This window comes from Nannobrachium achirus (assembly GCF_963921795.1).
Source record: "Nannobrachium achirus genome assembly, chromosome: 2".
NCBI lineage: Eukaryota > Metazoa > Chordata > Actinopteri > Myctophiformes > Myctophidae > Nannobrachium > Nannobrachium achirus.
In genome coordinates this window covers 71,431,040-71,443,408 of record NC_137811.1, presented here as the reverse complement: position 1 = coordinate 71,443,408, position 12,369 = coordinate 71,431,040, and the positions used below count along the sequence as shown (strand labels likewise).

Sequence of the window (12,369 nt, the reverse complement as noted above, 5' to 3'; positions counted from 1 at the left end):
ATCTTAATTCAAGGTGTTACATTCTTCTACAGGTGTACGTTTCTAGCATGTTCTGTTCTATACTTAAAGGAGTAGTTCTCCCCCAAAATGACTTTTTTTCTATCGTTTACTCACTGAGTTCAATAATATATATATTTTTTGTTTTTGTCGCATTCCTAAGCCAATAATTTGATTATAATAAATGTACTCATTGATCCCGGATTTGGGTCTCCATCCGGAATCAATGGGCCTACAAAGAGTCTCCCCAAATGATTGGCTTAGGAATGCGACAAAAAGTAAAATATATTATTTAACTTAAGTCTCCATGGTGTGAGTAATCGATAGAAAAAAAGTCATTTTGGGGGTGAACTACTCCTTTAAAGGCATTTGAATAAAGCTTAACCAATAATAGCCCTCTCGGGAAAGAAACAGGAGAAAAAACACACTTTTGTGAAGCTGATACTCTATCATGCAGAAAACGTTTTTATTTTTGACATCATACTTATCAGATGCAGTATATTTTCTGTAGACCCTATGTATTAAAAAAAATAATGTAAAAAATGCTTTGCTTTGTCGAGTAAATGAAGGTGTCTCAACAGTCACTGGAACAGGATCACAGACTAAAAAGAAACAGTTCAGTTTCTCACTTTGCACCCGCACAGCTCATATTTTCATAATCTAACCCTTTGTGGTACTCTGCGAAACACCCCGTGTGTAATGGCACAACACAAACGGCACATTGTTTCCCCGTCTCACCCCGTATGCCTTTTGCCTTGCAGACCCTGCAAACCAACCGTCGGCGCTGACTACGGGTGGTGGGCGGAAGGTCTTCAGGAACATGGCCACTGCTCAGATGTTCATAGTCAAACTCTGCATGGAACTTTGTGAAACAGATCTTCCTGTGCAATGGCAATAAACATACAGCACATTGGTAACACGTCTCACTCCGCATGCCTATTGCCTTACAGACCGTGCATGTCCTTCTTGCGCTCTCTCTGTTGCGGGTGGGCGGAAGTCTTATAGCAACATGGTGCTCAATAGGCCTTGGTGGGGGGGGGCTGGTCCTCCTGGTCTTCTTATTGGTCCACGCCTTGAGGGCACTTAGAATGAATGACATTTGACTTTTACAGTCGCCCTGTGGGTTTTTAGCTTTGTAAATGGTAAAAGCATTGAAAAAACAGATCTGAAACAGATAGGCTACAAATTTCTTTGACCACATACTGTTCTTCCTAACAAACGCATAGTACCCAATGTTTCGGTCCAATCTATCAAATCCTTTCATTGACTTTTTGTATGCAACGATGCAAGCTGGCGCCTGTCGTGAAACATGAACTCTGCGCCTCCGCTGGTACTTCAGAACCTCTTCCGTCTCGTCCTGGTGGAGTGTTGTAACCATTGTCTCCACTTGTCTGTCCCGCCATGCCAAGATCATCACCGTGTCATTGTGACGCACCATTCTTTCCCCAATTCCCAGGTCAGCTTTTGAAGCCAGTTGAATGTCTAGTGGTCCGCCTCCATTTCTTCTCAAGGTACCACAGACATGGGTTTTCAGATCAATTAGAGCTTCACACAATGCTACGGAGTTGTAAAGGCTATCCATGTACAATCTATAGCCATGACCTGCTAGGCGATCAAGAAGAGAGACAACTGTGTCTCTTAGGGCAACACGTTCTCCACAGAAGGGCTTCATGTTGAAACAGTACCCTGTCTCAGAATCACAAAGGATGTGGGATTTTATGCCATATTCTTTGGCATGTTTTAGTGGCAAAGAATATGGAATAATACCTGCATTAATGCAAATGTTTGCGTTTGGTTGATACATTTCACGGAATTTGGACATTAAGTAGTCTAATACTGGGCGGACTTTGTACAGCTTGTCAGTTGCATCGGCTGATTCAGTACCACTGAAGTGAAGAAATCTCCATATAATTCGAAACCTGTTGCGACCCATGTTCTCGTTGAAGTAGGGGGTAGTCATTATTTCATCTGTAGACCAGTACATGTCTAAATCAGTCTTACGAATGATACCAGTGAGAAACAACAGCCCTAGGAAGCGTTTTAGTTCTGGAACTGTGACTGCTTTCCAGGATGTCTTTCTAGAATATGGCTTAAGACAATCATTGACGATTTGAATGCACTGCTCTGCGTACACGTTAGTCTGAACAACAATATACTCGAGCAGCTCATCAGTAAGGAAAAGCTCAAGAAAGTCAACAGGTTGATCTGAATCAAGTTCAGCAGCACCATTGATAAGTCCAGGATTTGCTGTGAAAGGAATGTCCTTTGGCTTCCAGTTCTTTTTAGACCACCTGCCACCACCTGTAAAGTATAGAAATACGTAATTAGTTTTAGTACTGTAATTACGTTTTAGTACTGTCCATGTCTGACCGTATGTCCGTATGAGGATGGCAAGACCAGCTGCAACCACCCAGCGGTGGGTTTGGGTTTTATTTGTGTGTTGTGCAGAACAAACCCTTACCTCTTTTCTTTGTTTTACTGCCAACAGATGGTAATGTAGAACGAGATGTGGGCTGTACTTCCCTCCACTCTGTGTCTGAAATCACAGTAAAATGTCAAATAGTTTGGTAAATATCAATCAAAATCAATCAATTATTTACACCCCCAGCATGTCTCAGGCTGGTCCATGACTTTGACTTATTGAATGCAGGCTGGCTTCTGTTTTAAGTAACAGTAGAAAAACATTTCTTTGTTGTTCTTACCTCCATTTGTACTTCCAACAGATGGTAATGTGGCACTAGGCGTTGGCTGTGCTGATTCTGTGTCTGAAATCACAGTAAAATGTTGTAGTTTGGTAAATATGATGAACACAAACCAAATCAATTTAAAGTTCAGGCATTTAGCAGATGCTCTTATCCAGAGCGACTTACAATAAGCACCCATGTAATGCATCAGATGCACTTCTACATACAGTAGTTACCATGCATCTATTTTGAGTGACAGGGGCAGGGACGTACAGTACAGTACAATACAAGATCTGCTAAAATGATTTTTCCAAATAGCCTATGGCTTGTTTCCATTGGGGTCCTGTGTACTCAACTCATCGAGACATTAAACGAAAGACAAAAACAATACTATTGAAAAAGATAGAAATAGGATGAATGGGAAAGGACTGTATGAGGTCACTGGTAAAGTAGTATCTGCTTTGATCTAATATGGCAATGCATGGCTGTCGGCCCAATGCTGGTGCTACGTTTGGATATCCTTAACTCATACCTCGCGATCCCCGTAGAGACCGTAGATTTCCCGCTGTACCGCGCTGCCATGCCCGTAGAGCCCGCAAAGTTTAATTAGCTTTAATCATTATGAAAGGATTAAAAGTATTAGCGCAGATTTTCGCTGATTCTGGCTCTTTAGGCCCGCCCCCCTAACTGTATCCGGTCATTTCCGGTCTGGACCGGATCCAGCTTTCCGTATCCAGTCTGAGCCTGGGCCATAGTCCCGCCTCCATTGGTTTACTGTGTAACAGAAGTGGAAGCTACTGGGCGATGGAACGCTCGTTTTTCAATCGGATTCTTGCGTTTGGAAACTTTGATCCAGTCTCTACACGCCTGGATTATGATCCCCGCACATATCGTGCGTTTTGTGCGCGAACGTGTCCACGTGTTACCATAGCGCACAGTTGGCTTTTTTCAATGCTTTTTCATGTAAACACTGGCTGATAAGCAGAGATACAGCGTGGCAACGGATATGTCTTTTTCAATGGGGTTTTTTGTATTCGAAAGCTTGTCACCGAGTCTACACGTCTACTAGATGAGTCGCGCACAGATTGTGCACGATGCGTGCGCGTGCCCACGTTAAAAGGTAAGGACAATTTGGCAGCTGCTTACTACAGCTATGTTTAAAATGGCAGAGAAAAAGTTAAACCTGATAAGGATAGAGGCTCCTTTATTCTTCAAGTGACTGCATGCCTTCAATAATGAAATTCTATTTGGTTCTACTGTGATGGTTGTTAGGTTAAAACCCGTTTTGTTAACCTAGAAGTGGACTAGATAAAATCCTATTGGTAATCTAATCTAATTGGCAATTCTATATCCAAATCTGAGATCCATATAACACTGGTGAATCTGATAAGAAACTAATCTTTGAGAGATTGTCTACAAATCTCTAGGGAACTACTGAGAGATTATACCAATCTCTGGTTAAGTGTGTCAGCAGTGAGATTTATAGATGAATGTGACGTAATGCTGTGACGTTACACATCATGCTCGTTTCCTCGCCAACAACTATGCTAAAACATCATAGAATGAGTAGAAAACAAAAATTATAAACATGTACAGAGGCTGGCCGATATTAGGAAAACCACCTCTGATGTTACAGGTAGGTCAATCGTAATTCTTCACAGGTGTTACTTTCTTCTACGGGTGTAAGTTTCTAGCATGTTCTGTTCTATGCTTAAAGGGCCATGAAACAGAAAATCACTTTTTCTATAAATATATATTATATCAATGAGTCACTTGTGATAGGGAGCAGTGATATGGTTCAATTTGCCCATAGGCTTGGGGATTCAGAGCTTTCTGCTGTCTCTGTAGCTATTTCTGTGTACTTCCAGTTTCTAGGTCGAAAAGAAATATTTTGCGCCACTCATTAAATATTAGCTCACACTGTTCTATTGTGCAATGTGACGTAGTCGTAGGCATATCTAATTAATATTAACGTTTGTTTAATATAGAGTTGTATCAAGGGGGGGCGTGGTTTCATTCTGCCCTCGTTGTGGCGTCTCGTTGTGTTGTTCAGAGCATAGACTGTAGGGCTGTCGCAGTGGGCAGGCACTTGTTGATTAGATTCGGCAACTCCATGTTCTATAACCAGTTAAAATGAGCAAGTATTTTACAAACAAGCTGTCTGAGCTTTTATCCATGGACACACTTTCTCCAGCTCTGGACTGTTTACCACGGAACCGAAGAAGAAGGGACGCTAAGCTATCGCCGATAGCTATTTTCTGTGTAGTGTGTGTGTGTGTGTGTGTGTGTGTGTGTGTGTGTGTGTGTGTGTGTGTATGTGTGTGTGTGTGTGTGTGTGTGTGTGTGTGTGCGCCGTGACAGTGCGCGCACACACACACAACGTCCACACACGAAAAATAGCAGATCTACAAGCTCACAACGCGTCGCGAAAGTGACGCGTTGTGAGCTTGTAGATCTGCTACGTAGCCGAGCCAATAGCCGTAGCAGCAGTAGCTTCTCATGTAAACACGTTGGTTTCGGCTCTACGGCTATTTAGCTCGGCTACATAGCTACGTAGCTGATATACAAGCTCACAACGCGTCACTTTCGCGACGCGTTGTGAGCTTGTAGATCTGCTATTTTTCGTGTGTGGACGTTGTGTGTGTGTGCGCGCACTGTCACGACGCATGCACACGCACACACACACACACACACACACACTACACAGAAAATAGCTATCGGCGATAGCTTAGCGTCCCTTCTTCTTCGGTTCCGTGGTAAACAGTCCAGAGCTGGAGAAAGTGGGTCTCTCTGATAGTTCTAACACAATGATGTGCACGCATTACTCCGCCCCCTCCCCCACAACAGCAGATAACCACGCCTACATTTCAGATTTCTTTTCATGTTCTGAAATCCCATAAAACAAATAAAGAGGCAGGGTTTCTTATCCCTTTAACTCACTTACTGCCAATTAAAAATGCCCTCGAGTGGCATTAGTGCCAGCCCTCTCCATAGACTTCCATGTAATTTGTAGTGCACAGATCATGCACACCCATGCACAGATCATGCACCATGTTTGTGCAGGCTGTTCACAGCTTTCAAACAAAAAAAAAAGATTGGAAATCCGTTCAGGCATTCTTGAGATAATAGCCATTATGTTTTCCTATAATGTAAACAAAGATGGCTGCCATGTTTGATAGATGGGGTTGCTATGGGGGTTAAACATGCAATTTCGCGATTTCTATCATGCCTACTACATTTTTTGGGGTCCAAAAAATCTTTTTGAAAAAAAAATTTTTTTTGTTTTTTTTCTAAGTAAAAGTCGCCCAAAGTCGCTTGGCAGGGAAGCCCATAGTGAGAAAGTTGCTCTAAAAGTCGCCTGGCACTGTATGAGTTAAAGGCATTTGAATAAAGCTTCACCAATAATAGCCCTCTCGGGAAAGAAACAGGAGAATAAAACATGCTTTATTGAATGATACTCTATCAAGCAGAAAACTCACTTGATCTTTTATTTTTCAGATATATTTTCAGTAGACCCTATGTATTCAAACAAATTACAAAAACTAGAAAAGAAAATTTCGAAGAAATTTTAAGTGTGCCTGCAGCTCGCTAAGTGTGTGCAACCTTGTATGTGTTAACATTAGCATATTTGTTAGCATTAGCATTTGTTAGCATTAGCATGTGTTAGCATTAGCATTTGTTAGCATTAGCATTTGTTAGCATTAGCATTAGCGGTTACGTTTTGCGCGTTTGTGGTGCCCCTATGGGTCGAAGTGGAAATGCTTTTGGGTATATGTTCAGTATAGCGCCCCCCACTTGTGGTTAAAATTTGGTGTTGACTGGATGTTTCGTTTGTGATTTATGGCTAATTCTTACAAAACGGGCTCCTCCCGCTAACTTTGGAACCCTGTTACGGAAGAACGGTATGGACTATCAAAATATCGTTTAAATATGTTTATCGCATGAGTCCATAGATCGTGTGTATCGATTTTTGTGACATTTGGAGAAAATATGTAGGAAAAGGAGCAAAAAGTGTGTTTTGAAGAAAATTCAAAATGGCGGAAAATCTATCCTGACGCAAATGGGCGGGGCCTATATGAGGAGATGCGTCATGACCCAAGGAATCCAGGGAAAAAGGAATTTTAATTTTCCGACCCACGGTTCAAGAGTTACAGGCCGAAAGGTAAAGTGGACTGTTATAGCGCCACCATGAGGCCAACTGAGGAAATTATTTTTTATGTAATCCTTGATATCATTATAAATCTCCTCTCCAAGTTTTGAAACTGTAGCCCCTATGGTTTGCGAGGAAAAAAATATTGAATGTGAGTTTTTGCGATTCCCATTATAAGTCAATGGGTAAAATTAATTCACTAATAAATTAATATCAATTAAACGATACAACTTTTCTCTTAGAAAAGTAATAGCACACCATTCCCGGCCGAGCCGCACGTTTTGATGTATATATTGCGGCGGTGGCGTAAATTGTGCGGCAGTTATTAGCGCACCAAATTTGTGGGATCGTCATTAATTAAGTATGGCGGATTACAATAAGTGTTTTGCCATTGCATGGCAGGCACACTTAACTATATAAGTGTGCCCTATATATATATATAATATATATATAATATATATATATATATATATATATATATATATATATATATATATATATATATATATATATGTATATGTATGTATGTATATGTATGTATGTATATATATATAAAATATTTTACCACCTTTAGCTGAGCAGTGAGATGACTCCGCCCCCATGGCAGCAGTGGTCGTCGCCTCCTGTCCATTGGTGGACTTCTCATTCCTGTGCTGCTGCAAGGTAAATGATAAAGAAGGTAGTGTCAGCATAGTGAGATATATGATAAGGAAGGTAGTGTCAGCATAGTGAGATAAATGATAAAGAAGGTAGTGTCAGCATAGTGAGATAAATGATAAAGAAGGTAGTGTCAGCATAGTGGTGGGCAGACACTATTGCTGCATGGGAGCCAAAACTGGAGCCAGAAGTTGTGTGAAATGGCGTTGTAGAGGATATTATATTATCATAATTGATTATGTGTGACGTTATAAGTGATTTTTTTTATTATTTTATATTTCATATTTTTTTCTTTTTTCCCCTTTTTTTTATGAAACATAATGATACTGATATCATGATAGTTAGGAGTCGAGTGGCCTTCACCAGGCCTCAGTAACTATTGTTTTGGTAAAGCCTATCTTGTTATGGTACAGCTCGTCCCAGAGGCCTTGAAGCCTCACAGTATAACTCTGGTGTCTGACCATTCTTCTTGGCAGAACTACCTTAGCACTGACCTGAGTGCTAATGTATTTCTGACCATGATATCATGTACATAAACTTGACCACCACCTTGTCTCCTCATTTTCTCATTGATTAATGATTGATCTGAATTGCTTGTGAATACATTATTTCTGAATGATTGTGTCCTTGTTAATCGGTCCAGGAAAATATATATATAAAAAGAATACATATCACATGTTGTTTTCCAATCAATGTGCACACTGTATCATTTTATTGAGGCATCTAAAACAGCTGCATGTATCATTTCTGGAAGTGTTGCCAGATTCTGAGAAATAAGCAACCAGGTCTAGGAAAACAATTAAGCCCAAAAGAACCAACTAGGGGCCAGGCACTAGGCTATTATGAGCACTTTAACCCATTCACACATTTTAGTGTATGGGAGGGCTTTTTTTATTGATTACTCACGCCATGGAGACTTGAGTTCAATAATAATGTTTTGTTTTTTGTCGCATTCCTAAGACAAAAATTTGAAAACAAGAAATGTACCCCCATTGATTCCGGATGCGGACCCAAATGCATCTGGGTCCCCATCCGGAATCAATGGGGCTAAATTTACTATAATCAAATTTTGTCTTAGGAATGCGACATATAGAAAACACTTTTTATCAAACTCCATGGCTTGAGTAATCAATAGAAAAAAATCATTTTGGGTGTGAACTACTCCTTTTATTTGTTTAATTTTAGATTTTTTTAACACTTTAACCTAATCATTAAACTAATTTTATGCTTTGACTTTTAACAAATAGCAGATTTACAAGTTCCCAACATATCACTTTGTGCCACGCCATGAGATTGTAGATCTGATATTTTTTGTGCAAATCATAAAATATATAAATTATTTTTAAAGTGAATATTTTTAACTCAAATGTTACTTCTGGGGGCTCCCCTGGAACAACATATCACTTTGTGCCACGCCATGAGATTGTAGATCTGATATTTTTTGTGCAAATAATAAAATATATAAATAATTTTTAAAGTGAATATTTTTAACTCAAATGTTACTTCTGGGGGCTCCCCTGGAACAACATATCACTTTGTGCCACGCCATGAGATTGTAGATCTGATATTTTTTGTGCAAATCATAAAATATATAAATTATTTTTAAAGTGAATATTCTTAACTCAAATGTTACTTCTGGGGGGTCCCCTGGAACAACATATTTTGAGATGGGGGTCAGCAGCCAAATAAATATCATTTTGACATGAAAAATGTCTGAGCACCACTGACAAAAACTGTCAGACATTAGTAGAATCAGACTCGGGTCGGTTAAAAATGTCTATAATGTGATAATAACCATTGCTACACAGCAGGGGTCGTTACTGTTTTTCAGGTGTGTGTGTGTGTGTGTGTGCGTGCGTGCGTGCGTGCGTGCGTGCGTGCGTGCGTGCATGTTGGGTTGCTAACCTCTTCATTGTGGTTACTGACCAGGAGACCCCTGCCAGATCCAGACTGTCCCTGCCCGGCCAGTGCCACCCTCCTGATGGCAGCAGCGGATGCAGCAGCAGTGCTCAGTGGTTGCAGTCCTTGAAGGGGGAATAAAATGCAGAAAAACACAATCATCACTACAAACCCGCTGTCAGAAACCCCTCAGCAACCTTGGAGGAGGAATGCATTTGTTTTGCATGAAAAACATTCCTTGGGCTAAAAAACACTGAAAAGTGATGACTCGTCACCGTGATGACCATGAAAAGTGATGACTCGTCACCGTGATGACCGTGAAAAGTGTTATCACAAGACTTATCACTTTTCACAGTTTTGTTGGGCCATTTGTAGCCCAAAGAATGTTTATCGTGCAAAACAAATGCTTGCAATGTGTTCAGAATCACGAATCTAGTAAATTCACGCTCTTTTTAGTGATTTGCCAAAATTATCGTACATTTGGGCATTTTTGGAATTATTGATCGTACACCGTACAGAGGGTCAAATTATCGTACAAATACGATAATTATCGTAATCCAGCAACACTGAAGAGGCCAGCTTGTGTTTTTTTATAATTTTTACTATGCCTTCGTCACTGGACTCGAGTTGTGCACGCCGAGACCCGCGCACCACCTCCCTCTCCTCCTCCTCCTCTGACTCAGACTCCCAATCTGAAAATGTGTAGTTTGTACTGTGCTTTTATTTCCACCACCTGTAGTAGTAGGCCTACTGCCTATGTATTCCATGAATGATGAATGATTAAAAAAAGAAGAAAAAAATCGCACCCGTGCGAAGTGAGCGGTGCAAATATATTTAGGGAGATACATTGTGGACAATTTTCAAGCCTTGTTTTTCTTTAAATAACTAGACCAGGTCAACCTGGTTGTGCCAGACCCCGGTTCTGCCAACCCCCTGTCTGTCATCATCATTTATGACATCATGCTTTTTGTAGGCATGTCATCATCATGTCATCATCATATATACCCTTTATATAGAAAAGGGACAGACCGACATTTGCTTATGTAGGCCTACCCATTTCATGGGTCTGGCAATCATATATGCTTTGTGTGTCTTCAATCAAATGGCCGTCATCAATCAATAACTGTTCTAACCATGAATTAGCCGAATTCAACATGAGCAGTTTAGTATTCACAATCGCCAAGTCAGCATTTATCAGCATCGTCAAGCTAGCATTCACAATCACTAGGTTAATAATTAATATTCACAATATACATCATCAATATAAACCAATTCCATTCAATGATTTACATGATGTCATTTCTACATCACAATAGATGATATATAGGAAACATGATCAGACTTCCAACAATTAGGAAGTCTCTGAAAGGTCATGTTCAGATAATTTGAAGACAAAGTCATTCGAAAAGACAAGTCTGGCATGTAGAGTGTTATTTCTGTTGGGACGATATTTGATGTCTTCTTGCAAATGATGGCTGAGAAGCCCAAGACCAAAGAGCATGAAGAGCAGCTGGAATGTCATGCACAGTTTCTATTGCTTTACTTTAACCACAATGACAAAAGGATCTGTAGAGTTGCAGACAAATACTGGACTTGTTTGGTCGAGACTTTCCCACATCTGCTGTGGAGTGGTTCTAGACATTCTAGACATCTTGCAAACATTCTCTCTGTCACTCAGTGCTGACATCCGCAAGGATCTGCCAAACATGACATTATTATAGGTATCACCTTCATGATCACTGTCCCAGTTTAGCCAGAAGGCCGGCAAGATGAGAGACCGATTGTACAAAATTCAACAGTAGTTGCAGATCCAAAGAGGAGAAGGAGGTTCTACTGTATTTTCGCTCCCATGAAGTGTCCAGGATATGGGGTTGGTTAGGCGTGGTAAAGCTCGTACTTCGATCTACATGATAATCATAAGCTGTTTATTTATATTCTTTGAATTTCAAAATTGTCTTGAGCTGGATATCTCTATAATACATGAAAACAAACCACACTTTTAGACAGGGCCCTGTGATTAAAGCGCTCTGTCTAAAAGTGTGGTTTGTTTTCATGTATTATAGATAATACATGACTCATACAATTGAGAAATTCAAATGAACTATTTTGAAATTCAAGGTTAGCACCGCTCAATAATTTTTTATGACGTAATTAGGCGGCCTAAACGCGTTCTAAATCAGAGTTAACCAATCGGGTGCCTATGTGACTATGACATCATGGACAGATCAACAGAATCGAAGTGTTTCATTGGTCTAACGGACTTGTGTCATCATCATTTCTGACATCATGGTTTTGGTAAAAAAGCGGTCTATAGGAGCGGTTAGCACCGCTCAAAAAGAAATCATACGTAGGATCTAAGTGACTTGATGTTATAGTACGTTCATTTGATTTCATATGCAGCATAGGGATTTTTTTACTTAAAGTTATACCATGTAACCTTTTTTATAAAACAAATCTTAAAATTGTCCTAACTGTTAAATCGCTAAAGTTTTAAAACACCCACTCCGTTATTTTCAGCTTCAAAAGCCTTCTCTTTATATGTTTTCTATGAGCCGTGAGGGGGGGAGAATTTCGCGGCAAAATGACGTCATCATACACTACCGGCCAATCACAGCGAGGGTTATACACTGCCGGCCAATCACAGCGCATCTTGAAGTGGGGTCGCTAGGGCGGCCATGTTTGTAGTCTCCCGTGTGTCTCTATACTCGGGTGAACGGTGAAGCATGGGTGAAGGAGTCTGTTTCTCCGTAATGCCTGAACGCACAGGAACCAGGGACCCCTCTAAAGATAGATCTCGGCGAGGTGGAGGCAGACGCGGGGGTGTCCGCGGCGAAAAACGGCCAAAAGACGCGGACGCGACCGAGGTTTGCTATAGAGCTACTGACCACTAGTTGAGCAACTTACACAGTATATCTTTAACTGGAGTGTTTGACTGTAGTGTTAAGGCCTCTCCATACTTCGACCGAAACCGCCGTTTTCGGT

The 12,369-nt window shown here is 40.6% G+C and overlaps 1 protein-coding gene across 1 annotated transcript in view; it reads right to left on the bottom strand.

Annotated features, from left to right (window-relative positions):
• Positions 1-441: 441 nt before the first annotated feature.
• The window catches only part of LOC308295226 (uncharacterized protein), a 33,893-nt gene continuing 21,965 nt past the window's right edge, over positions 442-12,369 (bottom strand). The window contains exons 15-19 of the mRNA XM_080738235.1: positions 9,394-9,512; positions 7,400-7,487; positions 2,700-2,762; positions 2,459-2,533; positions 442-2,298 (exon numbers count right to left, since the gene is read on the bottom strand). Coding sequence (XP_080594361.1) covers positions 623-2,298; positions 2,459-2,533; positions 2,700-2,762; positions 7,400-7,487; positions 9,394-9,512 — 2,021 coding nt within the window. The 3' untranslated portion in view covers positions 442-622. The remainder of the gene's footprint in view (positions 2,299-2,458; positions 2,534-2,699; positions 2,763-7,399; positions 7,488-9,393; positions 9,513-12,369) is intronic.